This window comes from Megalobrama amblycephala, linkage group LG6 (genome assembly GCF_018812025.1).
Source record: "Megalobrama amblycephala isolate DHTTF-2021 linkage group LG6, ASM1881202v1, whole genome shotgun sequence".
NCBI classification, from domain to species: Eukaryota; Metazoa; Chordata; class Actinopteri; order Cypriniformes; family Xenocyprididae; genus Megalobrama; species Megalobrama amblycephala.
The window spans coordinates 17,500,839-17,526,023 of record NC_063049.1 but is presented as its reverse complement, the minus strand read 5'-3'; the positions used below and the strand labels follow the sequence as shown (position 1 = coordinate 17,526,023).

The 25,185-nt window shown below is 36.2% G+C and overlaps 2 protein-coding genes across 2 annotated transcripts in view; one reads left to right on the top strand and one right to left on the bottom strand.

The window, feature by feature from the left end:
* Nucleotides 1-1,183: 1,183 nt before the first annotated feature.
* ecrg4a (ECRG4 augurin precursor a) lies at nt 1,184-6,254 on the top strand. The gene is made up of 4 exons (XM_048193138.1): nt 1,184-1,368; nt 1,916-1,960; nt 2,203-2,366; nt 5,470-6,254. Exons 1-4 carry the CDS (start codon nt 1,299-1,301, stop codon nt 5,617-5,619), a joined length of 429 nt encoding a protein of 142 aa, XP_048049095.1. The 5' UTR covers nt 1,184-1,298; the 3' UTR covers nt 5,620-6,254.
* A 419-nt stretch (nt 6,255-6,673) lies between these two features.
* uxs1 (UDP-glucuronate decarboxylase 1) overlaps nt 6,674-25,185 on the bottom strand; it is a 99,839-nt gene continuing 81,327 nt past the window's right edge. Inside the window, exons 12-15 of the mRNA XM_048193137.1 lie at nt 14,124-14,184; nt 12,930-12,987; nt 12,748-12,851; nt 6,674-7,519 (exon numbers count right to left, since the gene is read on the bottom strand). Coding sequence (XP_048049094.1) covers nt 7,388-7,519; nt 12,748-12,851; nt 12,930-12,987; nt 14,124-14,184 — 355 coding nt within the window. The 3' untranslated portion in view covers nt 6,674-7,387. The remainder of the gene's footprint in view (nt 7,520-12,747; nt 12,852-12,929; nt 12,988-14,123; nt 14,185-25,185) is intronic.

Sequence of the window (25,185 nt, the reverse complement as noted above, 5' to 3'; positions counted from 1 at the left end):
CTCGTGCCTCAGAAATAAGGCACAGGAGACGCGCATTTACGTCTGCGCATGCGCATTAGCTTGATCCAGCCTGAAAAATAGTTTTTTTGTGATTATTCGAGCGTTTGGAAAAAAAAAAAATATGAGACAGTTGTTGTTAGATTTGATTTGTGATTACAAATATGAAATTTAATCGAAAGCTTGGCAAACAGCTTTGGATAATTTGATGTTTCCTCATTCAGAGAGCTGCATGATGCCCGAGAGGCGTTTCAAAGATGGCCGCCGAGTGAAATTACTTGTCTTAAGCCGGGGACACACTTAACGATTTAAAGGCCGATTATGAATGTAATTGATACTAACAACTGATCATGCCCAAACGTGCGAGTCAGAGCCAGTTGCGTTCAGTCGGTGTTTATAGCCAGCATTTAAAATCATATAGTGTGTTGAGTTCAGTCTTAGAATGTTTCAGCTAGTCGTTAAGTGTGTCCCCAGCTTTAAAGGGACTTTGGCCATTGTTTTGTCTCAAGATGCACACCAGTAATGTTTCTTTTCTAGGGTATGTTTATAAAAGCTGCTTAAATGCCCTAATTGAAATAAGGCCTGTCTGTCAAACCGGGCCTTTATGTTAAATTCAATGTGTTACTTGCTGTTTCTTTGTAATTGCAATTTCGGTAACACTTCAGTATGGAGAACAATTATCACTTTTAACTAGTTGCTTATTAGCCTGAATATTGGCTGTTTATTAGTACTTATAAAGCACATATTAATGCCTTTCTTCTGCATGACCATATTCTACATCCCTTAATCCTGCCCAATACCTGAACTTAACCACTACAAGTTACAACTACTTAACTAACTATTAATAAGTAGTAAATTAGGAGTTTATTGAGGGAAAAGTCATAATTAGTAGTGAATATTTGTTCCCCATACTACAGTGTTACTGCAATTTCTGAGTGAAAATTGTTCAAAGTAATTATTCAATGTAGATCCTACACCATTTTTTAAAATCCATTTTAAAGTTTGGTGATTTTAAGTTTTTGGAAACAGTTACTTAAAGTCAAACTAGAATTATGTTTCAGTATTAAGAGCTGCAACTCCATTTAATGTGAAAAACTACTCACTCTGCACATGTGTATTCGTTTAAATATACCAGGAGACGGTCTTTCTGTTAGCCGACTTACAGTAATTTGCCAGCTGCAGTTTCCATTGAGAATGTTTGCGTAGGCTTCCCTCGGGCTCTCTCCTCCTCTCTCCTCTCTGCACATTTTCTTGCTGACCAACGGCGTTGTGCAAATCAACAAAGAAGAAGACAAGAAATCATGGTTTCTGAGAAGTTTTACCTGCGACTTCTCACCTTTGTGGCTCTACTGACTGTACTGGCTCTCTCAGGTCATTTTTCCTCTTTTTTTTCTTGTTCTTTCCTGCACTTTGCACATCACAGTTTTTTTCTTTCAAAAATGTCTGCTAAAATGTGCTTGCACTCTAGTTCGAACGGGTGGAAATTCACTTGATATTGATGTGGAAAAGGTGGGAAAGTTCAGTAAATGTAATGTGGGCAAAAGTTATTATTTATTTATTTATTTTGTCTGTGGGTTTTCATGTTTAACATGTTTATGATCCCCCTGTAGTACTGTAGGAGTTTTACTTTTTTTTTGGTAAATATTACAGTTTAACACTGTATATTTTGCATAATGATTAACACACACACACACACATACACACACGCGGTTTCCATGTTGTATGGGGACATTATACATAATGATTTTTATACTGTATCAAACTGTATATTCTCTCCCCTAACACTATTTGTTTATGAATTATAAGTTGAAATGTCATTTTGTCCCCATAATGTTGGGTTTACCAGAACAACATATATGCACAAATACACACATGTGTTATTTATAATCTCTCTAATTCAGTTTGTAATATTTTCCAGATGTTGCTAGTGAGAACACACTGGAAAAACTCTTGATGAAAAAAGGTGACTTTCTTTTTTTTCAGTCTTTTAAACTGCATGTTTTGTTTTGTCAGCAAAAAATTCACAAGTTCATCAAGATGAAATTTACTTATAGTCAACGTAAATGATCTGACATCTGTTAATATTTTATATAGTTTTGCTAAAGCATTTTTTTTTTTGCCCATATCCCACTAATATTAAAATACATGTGGTTGTGCTATGACCCTATTTGTATCCTCCCGTCCCTTGACTTTGTCTCCCACTAGTGGACGGTGATGTAAAGCCAGCTGCAGCTGTGGCTGTGACTCCCTCCAAGGCCAAACAGTTCCTGGCCTCACTTAAAAGGCCCAAAAGAAACCTGTGGGACCGCAGCCGCCCTGACGTTCAGCAGTGGATCCAACAGTTCATGTATATGGGCTTTGATGAAGCGGTTAGTGCTTGTGTCAGCCATAAACCAGTTTGATATATAAAATGTCTTAAAATAGATTATGAGATTCAGGTAGCTACTCCTTCTTTACTTCTTACTAACATGAATCTAAGACAAAATTGTGTCACAATTTAAGACAAAGTTGAGGCAAACACATTAAAAAATCTCTGTCCGGACACTCCGGAGGTGTTTAAGAACTTACAAATACTTTATTAATGTTCAGAAATACAGTTTTTTAAATTTTCTAGTAGAGTATACTGTATTTTGGTTGACTTTGTTGACTTTTACTTTTACTTCATTACATTTTAAAGAGAAAATTAATAATTTTACTCTGAGACATTTTTTCCAGACCAATTTATGACTGCAAAGAAAAAAAAAAAAATGTTTTGCAGATTGGTCATAGCGGTTTCCAGTTTGAGAATTAATCTTCTGATCATTTTGGTTCGTTTGAATCTGTAAAACTGGTTCGCAAAGAGTCCTGGATGATTCGGTAAATCCGTATCCGAATCTCAAGAATATGCTACACCAAACAATAACACGTTAGGGGTCATTCACACAGAATGCATGGCAGTGGAATGAAAAATCATTTTACTTTTGATACTTGAGTAGTTTATTATCAGGTACTTTTACTTAACCTGTTAAAGGGTTAGTTCACCCAAAAATGAAAATTATGTCATTAATGACTCACCCTCATGTCGTTCCAAACCCGTAAGACCTCCGTTCATCTTCGGAACGCAGTTTAAGATATTTTAGATTTAGTCTGAGAGCTTTCTGTCCCTCCATTGAAAATGTATGTACGGTGCACTGTCCATGTCCAGAAAGGTAATAAAAACATCATCAAAGTAGTCCATGTGACATCAGTGGGTCAGTTAAAATTTTTTGAAGCATCAAAAATACATTTTGGCCCAAAAATAACAAAAAACTACGACTTTATTCAGCATTGTATTCTCTTCTGGAATCCTTTCCATTGAATTGATTCCATTGAATCCTTTCATCTGTCGGTGTTGGTAATGCACTTTTACGTTGCCGTGGACGGAGATGAACGGAGGTCTGATGGGTTTGGAACGACATGAGGATGAGTCATTAATCACATAATTTTCATTTTTGGGTGAACTAAGTATGTTTCTAATGAGCTCAATTAACTTCAGTCAATGATGACTGGATACTTCATAAAATATGTCGCTGTATCTTTTGCTTCTCTATCACTCTCATGTTTAAAATCAGTTTGTTTTTGAAATGATGTTTGTGAAAATTGCTGTCAGTAAGTGCACGGCTTTGTTTTTCCAGCCTGCATCTGAAGGTTTTGATGTTTCTTTCACTAACACTCAAATGATTTCTCACCAAAAAAAAAAAAAAAAAAAAAAATCAGGGGTGGGCAACTCTGGCCCTCGAGATCCACGTTCCTGCAAAGTTTAGTAAAATCAAAAACACTTGAACAAACTAGTCAAGGTCTTCAGGATTACTAGAAAGTTACAGGCAGGTGAGTTTGATCAGGGTTGGATCAAAACTCTGCAGGAAAGTGGATCTCGAGGGCTAGAGTTGCCCAGCCCTGAAATAATAAATAAATAATGGGCATGAAAAATTGATTTGTGTGTTATCTTGTAACTGTGGACACCCAGACACAAGCACAGCTATATAACAGCGGTCAGTCAGGTATAGAGGGTTTAATAAGATCTAGTTAAATCAAATCCCATATGGGATTGACCTGTTACAAATACAACCAATTTAGGCTTCTAACTTAAGGCCCAACTGTTTGAAAAATATATGTACATTTGAATAATCCCAAGTTATTATTATTTAGTTTTTTTGTGTGAAATCAATTGTAAAGTCTCTTAATTCTATACCTTAAAGCAGTTCAAACATATAAATGTGTTCTCCAAAAGTGTTTTTCTCAGTCCTTGAGGGAATGAACCCAGCTAACAGGGAACGTTTTCAGAAGGTTCTCTTAGAACAACCGTTTTAATCGAAAGTTTCATTCAAAGTTATCTGGTCTTTAATAATGTTCTCAAAGCACTTTTGTTAGCACAAAAACATTAGTCTAATGTATTTTGTAAAATGTTACTTGTTTCAGAACATTCAAAATGAACATTTTCATAATATTTGAAGAATGGAATGTTCCCATTACATTCACATTACAAAGAGAAAACATTGGAAAAAGAAAAAAAAAAAAAAAAAACGACGTTTTGGACATTCAGAGAACATTCAGAAATAACACTTTCATGAGTTAGCAAAACGTTCATACTTCTGTTAGCTGGGATGGCATTTTCTATGAAGCCCCACACAAGACATGTGGACAAAAAATATATATCATGGCCACGAATAAAGAATTTGTTCCCTCACTGAACTAATTCGTATTCTAATTTAGAATTAAGCAAAACAAGGGAACAAATTATTACAATGTGGCCACGATTTAACAAGGGAACAAATTATTATAGCCTATGGTGCACACGATTTACTTAAAATGAGGGAACAAATTAGTATAACGTGCCGATCTGTATTAGTAAGTCGTAGGAACAAATTAATTTATGGCCACGATATACAGTAGGCCTACTTTTTTTTTCTTTTTTTTCCGGATGTCATGTGCGGGGCTATGTAGCCTAAATTTCAGATTGGAAAATATGTTTTTATTATTATATTGTTGTTGCAAAACATTTCATACACCTATACCCATTGTCCTTGACCCTTATCATTCACAAGGGCATAATTCAGAGCAAAATCTCTGACGAATGGCTCACAGATATGTTATCAGTCATCGTGATTTTGCCAAGTAAGACTTTCCTTTCCAAAAATTATCCTAACCTGATCCCTACCCATATTTTGTCCCTAAAATCAGAGGGAAATAAACCCTGGTTGTAAACCTAAACTTGACAAACTGTAAACTTGTCAACTTGCCCCTCAAATCTGATTGGTTGATTGGAATGTTGTTCCAGGATCAACAAAGGAACATGTACTTGGTGAAATCAGGTTGTGAAGCTCTTCAAAAGAACATTGATAAAACTGTTAATTATACAGTGTAGTACAGAATGTCATTATTTAGTTGTGCCATCTTATTTCAAACTTTGATTTATCTTATTGCTTGAACCCTTTTCCCCCTCATTTCTTTCAGAGACTTGAAACTGATCTCGCCTATTGGATGGACCAGCACCGATCCAATGACCAAGGTCGCCAGCATCACTACGATGAAAACTCTCCCATGGGGCCTCGGGACGCTGGATCATACAGACATGGAGCAAATGTCAACTATGACTACTACTAAAACACCTTGTTCTCCCTCAACCACGTCACTGCTGCCAAGAATATGTTTCGAAGGCATAACCACTCTGATTTACTGCAGTGATGTCAGCTTGCTTCTTTCTTTTGTAGCTTGTATGTAAATTGTATTAACAGATAGAAAATCAAATAGTTCACACATAAATGAAAATTCTATCATTACTTTCACTACAAAATTACGAAAAATAACATAAAAGTAGCCCATATGATAATGTATGTGATGAAGAGACATTATACATATAGTCATTACTGATAATCTTTTATTCCACTGAAGCATTTTAGAGCTTGACAGTCCCAGTCTTCATTCACTTTCGTTATAGTGAAAAGAACAACAAGGATATTTTTCAAAAACGTCTTATGGGTTTGGAACATGAGGGCGAGTAAATGATGATGGAATCATTTTTGGGTGGACTATCCAAAGTGGTAGTTGTGTAGACGGTCAATGGAGGGACAGAAAGCTATCAGATTTCATTAAAATATCTTCATTTGTGTTGTGAAGATGAATGGAATGACATGACAGAAATTTTCATTTTTGAGGTGAATTTTCCCTTTAAGGTCTTCTATCTGGTGTAGTTTTCAAAAGGCTGAAAGCAGTGTTACAATAAAGAATACAAAACCTTATTTACCTATTTTTTTCTTTTTAAAGAAAGAATACTTTTGTTCAGCAAGGATGCATTAAATTGATCAAAAGTGACCGTATAGTGTTACAGAAGATTTATTTCAAATAAATGCTTTTCTTTTGAACTTTCTATTCATTAAAGAATCTTGAAAATGTATCATGGCTTCCACAAAAATGTTAAGCAGCACAACTGTTTTCAACATTGATAAGAAATGTTTGCACATCAGACTATTAGAATGATTTCTAAAGGATCCCCGTTTTGTGTATGAATCCATCAGTGGTGAGGTGAGAGAAAAAAAAAGAAAAAATGATTATGAATGGAAATGCAGCAGTGAAGAGTTAAAAGCAATGCAAATGGGAAATAATCAGCCATTGAGCAGAAGGACAGAGAAGTGAGATTAAAAAGGGAAAACAGTGAAAATCACAGTAAATATTTTATTAAAATATTCTTTTCACCTGAAATCAATTATAGGTTCAAAGTTCTGTATGAAGTTTCACAAAGGTAACAACAGCTTTTGCTCAAAATCATCACAAAGATTAAAGCACAAAGAACATTTTCCAAAGCTTTTCTTTCATCCGTTTCTTCAAATTTCAGGACAAAGCAGGATGAGGTTTCCTGCTCCAGACCAGACATTCAAGATTTTTAAATAATTTGCAATCGCTAATTTCCATAATTTTCTACAGGCGTCCATTCAAAAAAAAAAAAAAAACTTTGCTAGCTTTGACAATGATAAAAAAAAAAAAAAAAAAAAAAAAAAAACACAAAACAAACAAAAAAAACCCACCCAGATCACATGAATTAAAACGGCACAGAATGTAAACAGACAACAAAAATGCACAAGATGATCTAAGCTTGCTTTAAATAACAGACAGACGACTGACAAACCAAAGTGCAAGGCAAAGTTTGTAAATTGGACATCTCTGAGGCACATTTGACTGAAAAACAAACTCTTTAGAGACAGCTCTCTGCCTGAGCTGCTTTTCAAAACATTTGCGAAAAACATGAGAAAAATTCCTTTTTTTCCCCCAAAAAGATGTATCTGTAAGTGGGAGGTGGGAAATCCACACTGTAAAATGGCTGCTGGACATCTAAGGTCCTCTAGTATCCCAGCATCCCTGAGATGAAGAAAATTCATCAGTTGTGTCTGGGTCTTCCTTTTTTCATGCGTGCAGCCTTGGGTTTGGGTATATACTGATTATTGGCTTGATGCTCCAGCTCTCTGCTGAAGTACTGGATGGTTTTGTTCAAGCCTTCCTCCAGTGGCACCTGCAAACACACAAATTACAGTTTAATAAACAGACTGTTCCAACTCTGAATTATGATTGGATCAACCATAACTAAGGCTGTTGTAAAAACTTAACGCACACCAGTGACCGTACATACTATGGCTGTGTCCGCAATCACCACCTACTGTAAACCATTAAATGAGGCACTATTTGAGGGAACAGCCATTTGTAGTGATGTCCGAAACCATAGCGGTTGTTATCGAGTGCACTCATTCTATCCCACAATGCACCATAATAACAGGGTGTCAACAGATATAAGGTTAAATTTAAGACTTTTTTAGATCTTTTTAATCTGAAATTTAAGACCATATATATATATATATATATATATATATATATATATATATATATATATATATATATATATATATATATATATATATATATAGTGGGTACGAAAAGTATTCAGACCCCCATAAATTTTTCACTCTTTATTATATTGCAGCCATTTGCTAAAATCATTTAAGTTCATTTTTTTCCTCAATGTACACACAGCACCCCATATTGACAGAAAAACACAGAATTGTTGACATTTTTGCAGATTTATTAACCCTTTGAGCGGTACGGTCCCACATATGGGATTTTTATTTCAGTGCCCCTGGGCGTACGGTCCCACATATGGGATTTCGAACGTTCAGCGACGTCACATAACTGCCAGATTCAAACTGCTCTTTCGCGCTCTGGCTGAGAGACTGACGCGCGCAGCTCTTGTCATATATCACAACTATGCAGTGTTTTCAGCCACATAATGTTTCTTTTAAGGTTTCAGACATTTAAATACGCATAAGCACCATTAAAACAATATATTTAGAGTTTATAAAATACACACTGATGTCAGACATCAGTGGAAGGAGCAATAACAATCCATTCATATACAATTTGCCGACATTTATTCATATCAGACACACATAATGGGCCTAAGTAACTACAAAGTTTACTCTATTATTCTTCCAGTTCACCAGCCATTTACTTGCATATATTTCGGGAGAAAATGATGAATTCACCTGCTGTAAATCCGACTGACAGGACTCTGCGAACTGCGGGGCAAACTAAGATGGCGGCGCCCATCTGCGTTATAGATCAAGATAAAGATCATTTATAAAGGCTTTTAAACGACAAAACACACTCACTTACACATATTTGAGGATCGGAATATCAGATAGTTGATAACATGGTAAGCAAGTTTGTGAATATTTTAAATAAACAAGGAAAAACAAAATAATAGCGATCCATCTGTCATACAGTGTATTGTTGCTGCGCTCAGCGCTAGTGACACGCAAGACGCGTCGCTATGGAAACATTAAAGGCAAACGTTCTAAAATAACGGTCGCCTTAAAAAAACTCACTCTGGGGGGACAGTTAGAATATTTTAAACTCACGCTTGAAAGGGTTAAAAAAGAAAAACTGAAATATCACATGGTCCTAAGTATTCAGACCCTTTGCTGTGACACTCATATATTTAACTCAGGTGCTGTCCATTTCTTCTGATCATCCTTGAGATGGTTCTACACCTTCATTTGAGTCCAGCTGTGTTTGGTTATACTGATTGGACTTGATTAGGAAAGCCACACACCTGTCTATATAAGACCTTACAGCTCACAGTGCATGTCAGAGCAAATGAGAATCATGAGGTCAAAGGAACTGCCTGAAGAGCTCAGAGACAGAATTGTGGCAAGGCACAGATCTGGCCAAGGTTACAAAAAAATTTCTGCTGCACTTAAGGTTCCTAAGAGCACAGTGGCCTCCATAATCCTTAAATGGAAGACGTCTGGGACGACCAGAACCCTTCATAGAGCTGGCCGTCCGGCCAAACTGAGCTATGGGGAGAAGAGCCTTGGTGAGAGAGGTAAAGAAGAACCCAAAGATTACTGTGGCTGAGCTCCAGAGATGCAGTCGGGAGATGGGAGAAAGTTGTAGAAATTCAACCATCACTGCAGCCCTCCACCAGTCGGGGCTTTATGGCAGAGTGGCCCGACGGAAGCCTCTCCTCAGTGCAAGACACATGAAAGCCCGCATGGAGTTTGCCAAGATGGTGAGAAATAAGATTCTCTGGTCTGATGAGACCAAGATAGAACTTTTTGGCCTTAATTATAAGCGGTATGTGTGGAGAAAACCAGGCACTGCTCATCACCTGTCCAATACAGTCCCAACAGTGAAGCATGGTGGTGGCAGCATCATGCTGTGGGGGTGTTTTTCAGCTGCTGGGACAGGACGACTGGTTGCAATCGAGGGAAAGATGAATGCGGCCAAGTACAGGGATATCCTGGACGAAAACCTTCTCCAGAGTGCTCAGGACCTCAGACTGGGCTGAAGGTTTACCTTCCAACAAGACAATGACCCTAAGTACACAGCTAAAATAACGAAGGAGTGGCTTCACAACATCTCCGTGACTGTTCTTGAATGGCCCAGCCAGAGCCCTGACTTAAACCCAATTGAGCATCTCTGGAGAGACCTAAAAATGGCTGTCCACTAACGTTTACCATCCAACCTGACAGAACTGGAGAGGATCTGCAAGGAGGAATGGCAGAGGATCCCCAAATCCAGGTGTGAAAAACTTGTTGCATCTTTCCAAAAAGACTCATGGCTGTATTAGATCAAGAGGGTGCTTCTACTAAATACTGAGCAAAGGGTCTGAATACTTAGGACTAGGGGTGTGACGAGATCTCGTGTCACGAGATCTCGCGAGACTAAAGTGTGACGAGATTTCTCGTTGAGGCGAAAAGTAGTCTCGTGATGTTGCCATGACAGAGTGTTAGGATGATTAGGAAAGAATATGCCACCGCTACGTTTACATTATGCCTCCACTGTCCTTTTGCTTTGTGTTTAAATAAAAAACATTTAATTCAGTTGGATAACGGTCGCGCCGCTCCATATTTAAAGAGTTACGCGCGATCGCTGAAAGTGAAAGTAAACGCACGCGCGCATTCAAACGCGATTTCAATACCTGCATTTTGAAAGCGGCTCCTTGATTAATGCAAATATCTCTCAATATGAAAGCTATTTTAGGCTGGGCAGTGTAGCTGTAACCATCTCTTAGCTCTGTATCAAAGAAAAAGTTGGTCTTATTTGCACTTTGAATATTGAGAGAGTGTGATTATGGTTTCAACTTGTAAAGTGTTACCATAAAAATGAATAACAGTTTTCTCTTAATCTTATTAAGCACAAACAATAAGGTTTCATTTGTTAACATTAGTTAATGCACTGTGAACTGTCATCAACTAACAATGAATGACTATTTTTATTAACTAACATACCGGTAAACAAAGATTAATAAATACTGTAGCAAATATATTGCTCCTTGTTAGTTGATGTTGGTTAATGTGTTAATGTTAATAAATGAGACCTTATTGTAAAGTGTTACCATTTTTATTTATACTGTTTTTATTTCTATGATCAGTTTGTGGAAAGGAGTTCAGTTAGGAGGTCAAAGGTTGTAGAAGCTCATTAATCATGTACAGTAATGTCTGAAGAGATTGAAATCATACAGAAGAGAAGTCAGTCAGTTAAGTTAGTGGCAAAACCTTTTACAGTGCTTGAGTATTGTTGTCTTTTACTGCATATGATAATTCATAGTAAGAAAGTAGAACTGAAATGACATTCATTCAAGATGATTAGTTAAAACATTTCAAATACACCTGCAGAATATTTTTTCTAGTCATGTATTTCGCCATTGAGGATTTCTTAAAAATAGTGTGTAAAAATCTTGTCTCGTCTCGTCTCGTGAACTCAATCTCGAGTCTCGTCTCGTCTCGTGAGATACCCGTCTCGTCACACCCCTACTTAGGACCATTTGGTATTTCAGTTTTCCTTTTTTTATAAATCTGCAAAAATGTCAACAATTCTGTGTTTTTCTGTCAATATAGGGTGCTGTGTGTACATTATTGAGGAAAAAAATTTACTTAAATGATTTTAGAAAATGGCTGCAATATAACAAAGAGTGAAAAATGTAAGGGGGTCTGAATACTTTCCGTACCCACTGTAAGAGCTGCACGATTTTAGATAAATTAAGAATTATGGTTTTTTTGGTTTCAAGATCATGATTCAGACTACTAAAAATAACTACATTGAATAGAATATCTGATGTTGAACCTGAATGTTTGAATGGAACGTTTGTAATTTACAAAAGGTTCTGACAAATGTTAATTGCTGCATTCTGTTTAAAATGTTCAATGAATCTGAATGAATTATTTTTACTTTGGAAGTAAAAGTGTGTTTGTGTGTGTGTGCGTGGGGGGTGCGTGGGGGGTCTGTCCACTGATTGTAAACTGTCAATGGTTCCGTCAGAATTTTTTGCAGTAATGTGATCAAAAGTATTTAACACCCATCGAATTGGAACTTTTTAAGGCCTTTTATTAGGAAAAGTTTATCTAAGACTTTTTTAAGAACCTGTGGCCACCCTGAATAACAAGTGTTCAACCGAAGTACACTCAATGGCTAGACAATACCCATAATACATTATGAGCGTCTCGCCAGAAGATGGCGCTCGCAGCTGAGTCATCCATCCAACATTTTCCAAATTTTAAATTGATTTTTAAAGTTTAATTAAGGTTTTTACATAGGTTCAATGACAGAGTTCAAGATAAATCTTTTCATCTTACTACTGGAGCTGCAAGTTTGCCAAGTTTCAAATAATTATTTAAAAGCAAGCACAAACTATAGCCCTATAGCCCACAGTGTCTGAATTTGCTCACTCATTTTCTTTCGCTCTCTCAAGTGAACTACATTAGTGGACTAATGTAGGGAATAGTGAACGAGGGTATAGTGAGTGATATGTGTGTTTACAGCTATGCAGATCTTTTTCTTTACTTGTTTTTGGATCTGGAGATGCTGTACTATTTCAGAAAAACAGGGCCCCCTACAGTATAAGAGTGAAAACAAGGTTGGCGGAAAAATGTGTCAATGGCAGGGAAAAAGTTAACATATGTACATATTAATGGATGGATGGATGCATGTACATATGGATGGATGGAACAACGAATGTATGTATGGATGGATGGATAGAAAAATATGTATGCACGCATGGATGTCAAATAGGTATGGATGGATGGATGTCAAATGGATGGATGTCAAATGGGTATGGATGGGTGGATGTCAACTGGATGGATGTCAAATAGGTATGGATGGATGGATGTCAAATGGATAGATGTCAAATGGTTAAAATGGCCCCAATAATCAACAGTGAGACGCAATGATCAGTACATAACTCACCACAGGTTCCCAGCCCAGAAGCATTTTGGCTTTGCGGATGTCTGGCCGTCTTCTTTGTGGATCATCCTGAGCTTCTGGAAGGAACTGAATATGACTGCGGCTCACTGAGGAGACATTCAGTGTTTTGGTGTTAACTTAAGATTCTAATACCCCATTTCCAATTCTAAAGAATTTCAACGTACCAACTAGACTCTTAATAAGTTGCGCAAACTCCAATATGGTGTGTTCCTCTGGATTGCCCTATAAGAGAGAAGCGAGCGGACATAAGGAAGATAGATCAATAGGGTTACGTGGGAGATATCGTCTTAATATCGTCTTCACATTGTATTGACTAAGATTGAAGGCCAAGCAATTCACTCCTTGGACAATGTGCCCAGTGTTAACCAAAACATCATATTTTTAGTTATTTGATTACATGAAAATAAGTTTAAGCTAGTAAATGACTGTTTGTTCTAAATGAACTGGACAGATATGATCTAAAAAGACCAGTCTATTGCCTGTCACATCATTACACTTTTCAAAGCTATTTTAAGCCTGTCTGACAGAATAATTCAGCCTTTATGTTACATTTAATTGAACTGATAGCACTTAATACTACTAAATATGCGAATACAATTTTAACATTTCAAGTTGTATAAATTAACATATCATAAACGAACAATAAATAAAAATGATCAATAGTATATTTGTAAATTAACTAATGTTAACTGATTAATAAATGCTGTAAAAAACAAATTAAAAGAATCTAGTGCTATTAAATCAATAAAAATGTATTTAATTGAACAGGTTCACACCTAAAATTAAAATGTGTAAGCATAAATATTTAACACTGAATCTCCAAATTTATGTGAAAACAACATAAAGACAGTGTTTTAAATATCTGACATTTTACATATTTCTTTAGTGGCATCAAGTACTATAAAAAAAAAAAAAAAAAATGCCTGTATCACTGATACTGATGCAGTGTTGTTTTAGTATCATCAAGATACTGATAATTAATTTTGTGTTTTTGTTACTTTTATTGTTCTTTTAAATGTCTATATAGTTTTTATTATTTTTATTTCAGTTTTAGTTGTATTTGATTTAGTTAAACTAAATGAAAATGATGAATGTTTCCTTGCCAACTAGCTTCAATAAAATAAGTTTAGGGGTTTTAATATTTTATTTCAGTTAACATTTATTTCAAGTAACAGCTTTTTTTATGGTTTTAGTTTTAGTTATTTATAACAAACCTGTACTAATGACTGTCAAAAGATTTTTTCCCCCCTCAATTTCTAAGAATAAAATGATAATTATAGCCATTCAGAAATATTACAACAACTGAATGTGTGAATGGCCCCTATGGTTTGTTAATTTAAGCAAAATTATAAACTCACCAGGTTAACTGGACTGCTGATGTTACTGTTCATCAGGGACACCAGACCGTTCACCAGATCACTGGGGGGGAATAAAAGAAACAACTAAATCAGTGTATGTGGCATCACGACACAGTGCAGTGAAAGAATGATGTAGATGTGATGACTTAATCTGAATGAAGAGAAAATGAATAAAAAGAAGGAACAAAGTGATAAACTATTTAAACTCATTAATTCACAGAGACCTTCAGCAATTTTCAAATCCAGTAGTATGAATGAATCACACTTAATTTCCTCTTCAGGGCGCTCAGACACGCATATATGCATTCCTTCAATGTGTGCGCGTGTTTGTGTTGGCATGAACACAGTGGGGCAGCAGAGATCTCGCTAACACGCCAGCATAGCCATTCAAACATAAAGGTTCAACATCAGATATTCTATTCAATGCAGGAATTTGTCTCCATATAGACTTCAGTGGGTTTCAACAGGTTGAAGGTCCAAATTGCAGTTTCAGTGCAGCTTCAAAGGGCTCTACACGATCCCAGATGAGGAATAATGTTCATTTTCTAAAAAATTAAAAATGTATATATGTGTTTTTAAACACAAATGCTCGTCTTGCACTAGCTCTGCAATCATGACGTAGGTGGAAGTACCAATCCAGTGTCTACAAAGTGAACGTGCAAAGATAAACACCCTTTACAAAAAAAAAAAAAAGAAGGTAAAAATGATATCGGACGATTTTGAAGTTGTTTTTGAAAATGTTTTTCGCCCTACCGCGGTACTTTCGCCTACGTCACGAGTGACCTTTCAATGTAATGCGTAGCGCATCGCAGAGCAGTGCAAGACAAGCATTTATTTTTTTGTTTTTTAAAAATGAAAGATTGTTTCGCTAGACAAGACCCTTATTCCTCATCTGGGATCGTGTAGAGTCCTTTGAAGTTGCACTGAAACTGCAGTTTGGACCTTCAACCCGGTGAACCCCACTGAAGTCTACTATATGGAGAAAAATCCTGGAATGTTTTCCTCAAAAACCTTAATTTCTTTTCGACTAAAGAAAGAAAGACATAAACATCTTGGATGACATGGGGGTGAGTAAATTATCAGGAAATTTTCATTCAGAAGTGAACTAATCCTTTAATAACACTGCCTTTCAGTAACTGCTGTCACCTAGAGATCTACAAGGACAACAGAATCAAAGAAACCCTGCTAGAACAAGTCAATTGTAAATGATGATGCTTAAGATCGTTTGGCATTTTATGCCAAGGCTTAATTGGATGAAATGCAGACTGTGAATAATGAACTGTTAAGGATTGCAAGGTCAGTTCAGGAACTGAGAAAGACTTTGCTAGAACTTATTTGGCTAGTGCATTTATATTTAATTAAGGCCTTGAGAGTCCCAGCATCCTACTGAAAAAAAAAAAAAAAAGGACAAGCAATTTCCCTCAAGTTCAAGTGCCCAATTACAATAAGAAGCAACAAAGCAATGATTTGAATGCTTTGCTCCCATTTATTTTGCATTGTACCAGGTAGCCACCTACTGTGCGATTTCATTGGCCCAAAATCCTACTGTAGATGAAACATATTTTCTTTTGATAAGCAATTATTATGTCAAGTAGTAAAGCAGTTTTGCTGCTTGACACAAAAATTGCTCAGTGTGGATGAACTGACTGTTGAAAAAAAAAAAATTGATTTATGCCTGGTTAGAGAACCATGTTAATGATCATTCCAACATGAATTTTAAAATGATCTTTTTACAATGTTTTTTTTTTTTTTTTAAACATCACTCAATCAAAATATAATTTCAATATTTCTTTGTCTATGTTAACCACTGATAATGAATGTGTAAACTGGTGATTTCCATGTGCAAATGTGTGAAGCAGATTTTGCAGATTTTGAATAAGTCTTGTTTATAACGTTCTAAATGGCAGCTGCCATCATTTGTATTTAGCAATTCATAAAATCTGAAAAAAGTGCATGACTTACGAGCCAATAAATTACAGCAGAGAGCTAGGTGCCACCACACTGACCTTTATATTGTGCGGGGCAGTCCTAAATCCATTATTACGTAGGATAGCATAATTTGAATAGGTGAAACTGGCAGGAAATCAGTGGGCTTTGTGCTGTGCTCAAGCTGTGTGCTTTATACTCTTGCCTAAAGCATAGAGGGGGTGTGAGAAAATGTTCTGAATAAACAAAGGGGTTGACAGAAACATCAAACATCACTTTTACTCATACTTACTTTTAGCAATTATTCAAACCCCTCTAAGTGTGTTTGAGCTTCAGCTATAAATTAGATATCGCATTGTGTGGCTTTAGCTTACTGAGGAGAGGTTTTCTGATTTCTGATTCTGTTATTCTCAGTGATTAGCATTTAAATTTCTGCCTGGCAATTGATAACACTGTTTTACACTGAAAGAGAGGCTTGCACAGCATCATTTGAAATCCAGGATTTCTCGCTTGCATGTGTCCAGTGACAACAAAACTTGTCACATCTGATTTGCATGAACAAACCATCACATAAGAGTACACCTAATTTTATGCAGGCCTCAAATACACACTTTAGAAGATATAGCAGCTGGATTCATCAAAGTTTGCAAGGCTCATGAAATGAAACAATTATTTGATATTCAAAGACTTCTTTAAATGATATAGATTTGCTGAATGTATATGAGACAGTATATGAGAAAGTATTATAGCATTTCACTTTTTCTTTTTTTCTTTTTTTTTTTACATAGGTTTTTCATAATAATTAATTTGACATAACTGTTAATCAAAGACAGTAATCTAATAAAGATGGAGAATAAAAGCTCCTTGTGCATCTGTGCTTACTGTAGGCACTGATGTTTTTAGCACTATCAAAATAAAAGTCTTGGCACTTTCAAAATAAACACCCACTTCTGACACTTATCAGGCAAATAGAAAAACTGGACCCACTTTATATTAAGTGGCCTTAACTACTATGCTTACTATACTTACATTTAAATTACTCATTTGATACCATGCACTTATTGTGTACATACATGTTTTTACATTGTAGTTATATTTTAAAAACACCTGCATGTAATTACATCTGTAATTAATTTCTGTAATTACATTTATAATTACACTCTTGACCCATCCCTTAACCCTTACCCCTACCCTTAAACCTACCCATACCACCAAAGCTTTCCCTAACCTTACCCGTACCCCACCTCAATAGCTGCAAACTTGTTTTGCAATTCAATATGAACCCAATAAGTACATTGTAATATAAAGTGGGACCGAAAAACTTATTGTCTGATGCTGATAATTAAAAACTGCTATATTATCTTCCTATATTGGCCTTGGTGATATAACGTTCAATCACTAACACTGTCAGGCTTATGATTTAGAATCCTGGCGTATGGTCCTTTCCTAATCCGGTTTCTTTCTGTCCACTCCATAAATTCCTCTGTATCATCCTCTGTACTACTGAATAAAGGCAAAATTGTCAAAGATATAAGATAAAAATGAGTATAGGAATAGTTTCCCCAAGCATGAGATTGTCATTATTTTCTGACAAAAAATCTATTTTTGTGATCCATGGAAAAATACAGGTTTAGAATAACCTGTAGGCAAGTAAATAATGACAGAGTTTTTATCATTTGGATAAACTATTCCTTTTAGATGTGCATTGAACACTAGCTGTCAATACAGCAGGAAAGACGGATGGTGAATTGGTCTCTTTTCCTTTAACCCTCTGGGGTCTGAGGATTTTCGGGGCCCTGGAGAAGTTTTGACATGCCCTGACATTTGTGCTTTTTTCAGTTGTTCATAAACATATTAATGGAAAAAGTGTCATTACACTGTATTCAGCACGAACTAGGCTACGATAATATGTGAGGAACATGTATGTACATGTTTGTGTTTTTGAAGAAATAACGTTTATGCGTGGTTATTGAAAAAAAACAAAAAACTTAAGTCACTGAAATAAGGCCAAAAAAAAAAAAAATAAATAAAAAAAAAAAAAATATATATATATATATATATATATATATATATATATATATATATATATATATATATATATATATATATTAAATCTGTGTTCACAAGACTTCTGGGTATTGGAGGTTGTAGACTAGAGTTTTTGCTTCAAAATGATGTAAAAAATTATCCTGCCTACTCGTTCATATAAAACAATAGAGAGATTTAGTTTTTGTAAGACACTTTTTGTCAAGAAACACAGTATGCATGGAGGCGTGAGTCATCATGAATAATCCTGTAATTCACACCTGAGAAGACAAAATAATCGCATAATGAGCTGTAATGACTTGCATATTAATGTGCTCTTTCAGACAGGTAGGCTGTGAAAAAAACCCTCTGTGATCATGTCTCAAGCTCATCATGGTGTACATACAGAAAAAAACAGCAATACTGTGAAATATTATTACAATTTAAAATAATGGTATTCTATTATATACTTTAAAATATAATGTATTTCTGTGATGCAAAGTGTCTGAACAATTATGTTACCTCTATGGCATTTCATATATGCTTTTAGCTTAAAAGCATGCACATTTAGAGAAATATTGATGGATTCTCATATGTTTATGTCAATTTTCTATACAGAGGAGTAATATTTATTCAATATTTATTGTCATCACTATAAGCGCTGGATACTGTGTTTTCAATTCATACTTGCAGCTGGAGGGCGCTCTGTGCACCTTTAGTCCACAAATGCCTCCTAAAGAAGAATAGGCCATGTGACAATCCAGGAACTAACAGCATGTCTTCCAGAGGTCTCTAACCATGGCTTTAACATACAGATAAACACTTTTGAAGACAATAAATACACGATTGAGACGATGTATACATGTATTGCCTCAGAATTTGCGTCTGAATAGCGCTGGCTTCCTTGGGCATGGCCGCATTAGCGGATAATGAGCTGAATCACGGACTTCTGACATGGCTCTCTTTTCATGCAGATTACATAAAACAGGTTTTTTTTTTTTTCAATTTGACTTACACGATTTAAAACCTGACATTTCAACATTTCTTTAGACAAAAGTCTATTTTTTTGTGATTAGTATTCACTAAGTTACAGTTCATTTTCTGAGAACTATCAGATTGGACTTCGTTCAGAGGGAGACGAGAGATCACGAATCGTGTTAGTTTTCTTTATTTTACAAAAAGCACAACATTTTGTTTTTACTCGGAGTGTACACAAATAAAAGAAGATATTCCACAGATTAAAATGATGTATAACTTAATTGTATGTGCAACAGTGACAGAGTATTTTGAGTCTCTTTCACACTGGAAAAAAAAAAAACGAGGCGGTATCGCCGGCGTGACCGACGACTCGAGGGAGTTAATAACACTATGAGATCCATCTTCTCTTCACAGAGTGTATACTGCTTATTTGAGATAACACTCCCATATTTATCTTTAGGATGAATCAGACAAGGGCTGCAAAGCTATCTTCTTGAACCGAAGGGGCTCTGACCCTGGGAGGGGTATCAGAGCCTGTGAAAAGTGACATTTCCTGCCATGTTTCAAACGGAGATTTCCTCCTTTTCCTTCCTTCTTTAGTGTGATGGAAGACTGATGCCTTTTCCTCCAGAACAAATGTATATTAATATTTAAGTTTTGGTATTGAAACTGATATCAACTACTGGAATTTTGGTATTGTAACATCCGTATTTGTAATTGTAAAGTATGTAGAAAGAGCTTAGGCTTCATCTTTCCTGCTTTTCACAAGTATCAGGGACAATAATAATGACATTAAGGGTGTGTTCACACTTGGCAGGTTTGGTTTGATTAAATCAAACTCTGGTGTGATTGCTCTGTTAATTTATTTGAAGTGTTAGTTTATTTGAACAAGCGTGAATGCTGCCATCCGAACCCTGGTGTGCACCAAATAAGCGGACCGAGACCCACTGAGACGAACTCTGAGGTGGTGTGACTGAAATATGAATGCAACGCAGACCAAAGACATCTAAGAGAACCAAAAACAGGACTTTCTAGTCATAGGAGTGAGCAATGTTGCCCATTACAGTTCAATGCAGGCGTCTGAACCGTGTCTCTTTGCACCAGATCTTCATTTGTGTGCAACGGAGGAATCCCTGGAGCAGTTTTGACTTTTACACATTTTATAAGCTCTTTATGAGTTCTCAGCTGGAAAAAAAAAATATCACCATATGTACCACTGTTTTTATTTTTTTATTTTATTTTATTTGTATCTTCAGGAATGGTTTTAAAAATGACAGTGTGAACACTAAGTGAACCAGGACTAACTGTATCATTTTCTATTTTGGTCTGGATTAAAATAACCAAGAGAACCAAAGTCCAAGTGTGAACACACCCCAAAACTGACTAAATGTGGTGAAATGTTTTGAGAAACAGAGAAAAAAATGCAGATGTTTATAACAAATCAAGTTGACATGTTATAATGACTTACATAACTGAGAAACATCACAGATAAGATGGATCTTTCTGGCCAAGACTGTATGGGCACCATGTTTAAGGGACAGCGGATGAAACTATATGCTACTTGTATAGGATGTCTATGACATGCTAAACTGCTGCTTCTACATTGTTCTGAGTGTTCCTGAGTAGGTGTGTTTGGGCAATCCTGCTCTGATCTGCTGCACGTCACAATCTCTCCCAGTCTAAATATTTTAATTCTCATCAACATATCTAATCTGTTAATTATGCTCTACCTCCACAGGTCAATATCCTGCTGTTCAAAATACCAATTTGCATAAAATGAATGTAAAGGCAATTTGAAACTTAATTATTGACCTACAATATCTGAAAAACAATGTGCTTAATTACACAGTCAATATATCCTGATGCTAAGATTTCTACCAAGAACCTACAGTATCAAGGCAGTGTAGGGTGTGATCTTATCAGAAAGAATGAGCTGCATTATAGGATTCTTGAGATAAAGTCAAAGTTCAAAGATTTCTTGTAGATTTTTAATATAGTTATATTTAATATTCCTCACCATTTCCTTTACATGTTTTTTAAAACTAAGATTTGAGTCCAATATTACACCAAGATAATGGAACTCATTAAATATTTTTATCTTTTCACCATTTATAAAAATATCAACATTAGGAGATTGAACCTTTGTTTTTGAGATGAAAATTCCTTTTGTTTTACCAATATTCAAGCTAAGACACGATTGCTCCAGCCACTGTGTAATCCTTTCAATAGCAGCATGTAGCTTTTCGGCTGCTAACTCTGCTGTTTTCGCATGCGTAAAAATGACAGTATCATCAGCATACATTTGCACTTGTATCCCTTCACACTGTTTCGGGAGATCATTAACATAAAGACTGAATAATACGGGATCTAACACTGATCCTTGGGGTACACCCATTGTATAATGTAAGTTACAGGACTTAACCCCTTTAATTTTTACATATTGTTCTATATTTGATAAATATGAGGATATCACGCTAGAGCGTCAGATGAGAACTGAAAGTTCTGAGTAATAACAGGAGTTAAAATATGGTGTCCAATTGATGAACATCTCTACATTTAGAATTTTTTAATAAGCTAATAATTTTGTAAACTTGCATTTTTCATTAGTCTTGGTAATATTAAAACTTTTACTACCAACATCAACCAGAAACATATTTATTTCCCTCCTTACAAATTTTTCCCCTAATTCACTAATAAAAAAAAAAAAAAAAAAAACTATTAAAGGTAGTAGCAATGGCATAATCATCTTCAATTTGCTTTCCCTGAACTTTAAGCTTAAAATCTTCTATAAAAGTTGGCTCCTTCCATAAAAAACTATTTATGTTTTTCCAAATTAGCTTGCTATTGCCTTTTGCCTCGCTCATTAGATGAAGATAATAATTAGATTTAGCTACTCTCATCTCTCGGATAACTTTATTTCACAAACCTTTATAACGGAGCCTATCTATATCTCTTCCAGACTTAATAGCTTTCTTTACAGCTGAATCCCTACCTATCCCTATCAGCTTCCATAAAGTCTCATTGAACCACGGAAAATTATTTTTATGCTTGATTTTTTTTTTCTGAACTCTAACAGTAAATTTATCTCTTACAGAATTAATTTTATTAAAAAATGTATTACAACCATAATCTACATCCTTAGAAGATAGTTTATCGTTCCACTTTAAACCAGCTATTTCCTCATTAAATGCTATTAATTTTCCTTTAGGTATACAATGAAAAACATTAGAAGTTACTGTATTATTTTTAAACCTATTTTTTGTTAGTTTCCATGCAGCCAAGGTTAAATTATGAACAGATAACCCAGTGATAACATTATAACTCTTAATTATCCTTATGGGTTTGTTGGTAAATATTAAATCTAACTGTGTCTTGGAAGATTTAGCAATTCTTTTTGGGCCTTTAATTAATTGATTTAAATTGAATTTATCTGCAATCATTTTTATTTTTTTCCTTTTTAATTTATCTTCCCAGTTCAAGTTAAAATCACCCATAAGAATTATTTCCTTTGATAAGTTGATCATAGAAGGTATCTTTTGCTGAAGGGGGTCTATATACACATAAAACAATAAATGACATTTGAGGGGATAGAATAATATTCAAACCCCCAAATTCTAAATCATTAACGTTGTTAAACATGAGACGTTCACACTTAATGCCATCTTTGACGTATATTAATACTCCCCCTTCAGGCTGATATCCAGGCATAATAAATACACTAGAAGAAGATTGTTGCAGCCACGTCTCAGAGATACAAAGAAAGTCCAAATTTGAGTTGGATAATAAATGAGACAATTGTTCGTTCTTTGAAACTATACTTCTGATTTTCAAATGTCCACCAAAAAGTCCTCTTGGTTTCACTTTCGGGTCCCATAGGACTTTTGCATGGTTAACAGTTTGAAAGATCTTGCATAGCCTCTGCTTTCTTACTGCAGGATTTCAACACAAGGAAGCATTAGCATTATACGTTGGTACCTCAATTGAGCTTCTTGTAAAATAACCGGAAAGCAGTGTAGAAATATCATACCCTGGAGCGTTGTGTACGTTGTTAACTAAACTCACTTTGTTGTTTGGGAGGCCAGGTAGATCTACAGGAAATCCCCAGGCACTCACCTCATTGTGAGACACCACCATGGTTGTTGCCAAATAAGGCTCAGCGCCAGAGTCCTGCTGTATTCCCGGGTAGATTTAGTTGAATATCCCCGGAGAGCAGCAGCAAGATAAGCAAAACGCCATTAATCTTTTGAGTGGACGTAACAGATCCCCGCTGTATAGCGGTCTGTTTGCACATCACAGCGTGTCCAAGATCCAAAACAGATGAATAAATTGTATAATAGCCAAGTAAGTTTTGATGAAAAGTTCCTGCATAGACAGTTACCAAGAGAGCATTGAAATGTAGACAGTTTTTTTCATGCTCAGCATGATAGCTACTTGAGTTCCTGAAGCATAGCTGATCTGCGTAAAGAGTTCTGAACGCGTGCCGGTAGTGCAATAGTGGAGAAAAGTAGTAGTGTAAAAAACACACCACAAAACATAGATTCGATTGGTTATGTTTGTGTGGCTGGCAGTTGTCTGTGAGGACCTGCCGGCATTTTACTTTAGTTTTGTATTTGTTTATTTTGAATTAAAGATTGTTAAACATTCGCCGGTTCCCGCCTCTTTCTTCCCGTATATACGAACGTCGTTACATTGGTGCTGAAAACCGGGAGGAAGGAGGGACATGCTTCCGGAGCTTCTCTGTGAGAGATTTGTTATCACTCGTGTCACCGGCCTCGCGTCGTTCCCTCACGGCTCTCGCCCGCCCTGCTCATCACAGGGGCCTAAAGTGTCCGGAAAAAAACGCTGCAGGCTCATGTCCGCCCAAGAGTGCATCCAGGTGCCAAATCCTGTAATCGGCGTATCCACGCTTGGCCTTCAAACCTGATGCACCAAGAATCTTGATTGGTCAGACCAGGTCACTTTCTTCCAATCATCCACAGTCCAATCTCAATGAACTTGGGCCCATTTCATGAGTTGTTGGCGATGGCGTGTAGTTAGTATGGAGACCCGGCTTGCGGTCACTGTGAACAGTGTGTGACAGTTTCCACTCTCTTCTAGCATCAATGGGCTGTGGACGACACGCGGCTGGATGACGGTCCGTTGTTTGGCCATCTGTGCCCTACTTGAACAACCTACAGGGAGTGCCATTTCCAAGACTGAAGGTCCGAGGTGTCGTGCCATCACAATTTGTCCTTTGTCAAAGTCCGACAACTTGGCAGCTTTTCCCATTCTGAAACCGAACGGTCTACTGACTGAAAGCTGGTCCTCGGATGGTATATACAATGCTGGATTTCACACATTGCTGGTAACATATACACTGCTCTGTGAACTGCATATGCGGCACAGTTCGGTTGTCAGGCACGCTCATTGCTCCAGGCTGGTGGTGGTCATAATGTAATGGCTCGTCGGTGTACATTATACTGTACAATAGTAATTCTGTCACAAGTTACTTTTCCCGAACTTTTATTTATGGGTTGCCATAAAGACCTTTGCTTCTAGATGATATGATGATAGTTTTTCTCAAATGAAACATTAAAATGCTCATGAAATGACTATCAGAGCAGCTCTGAGTCTGGAGATGAAGTTTCTGTGTTCATGTCGAGACGGCAGAGGCTGAGAAACACAGCGAGCGTCACGCTTGCTTCAGTATGTGTGTAGAAAACGGAACTGTGCGTCTGCGGCATTAATTCACACAGACACAGAACATGCAGGATTTACAATAAAGCGGTTTAATATTCACATACATTAGTCCATGTCGTGATTTGATTTAATTATACTGACAAACTCTTGATTTATCATCATCAATTCACACTATGCAGTAAATTACGTTTTTATGAATTGATTCAGTCTATTTTTTCTGCATCGCAGAAATCATAGTCTACTGGTACTGGTCACAGAACATGCACATAAATGTATAATTATAACATGCTAGTTTGTGTTGTCGCCAGTGGCGATCTCAGCAAAAATATCACTTGCAAATAAATATTTTGTTTTAGGCGCAGTCTGAAGCCCTAAATGAGCTGATGAGTTGAATCAGCTGTGTTTGATTAGGGAGACATTTACACTGTGCAGTGCTGGTATACTCCAGGACCAG

What these genes read in the sequence shown, in the direction of transcription:
- ecrg4a (XM_048193138.1), top strand. Translation starts at nt 1,299, where the DNA reads ATGGTTTCTGAGAAGTTTTACCTGCGACTTCTCACCTTTGTGGCTCTA. An exon ending in AAAACTCTTGATGAAAAAAG is followed by an intron (nt 1,961 to 2,202) that starts GTGACTTTCTTT and finishes GTCTCCCACTAG; the next exon opens with TGGACGGTGATGTAAAGCCA. An exon ending in ATATGGGCTTTGATGAAGCG is followed by an intron (nt 2,367 to 5,469) that starts GTTAGTGCTTGT and finishes CATTTCTTTCAG; the next exon opens with AGACTTGAAACTGATCTCGC.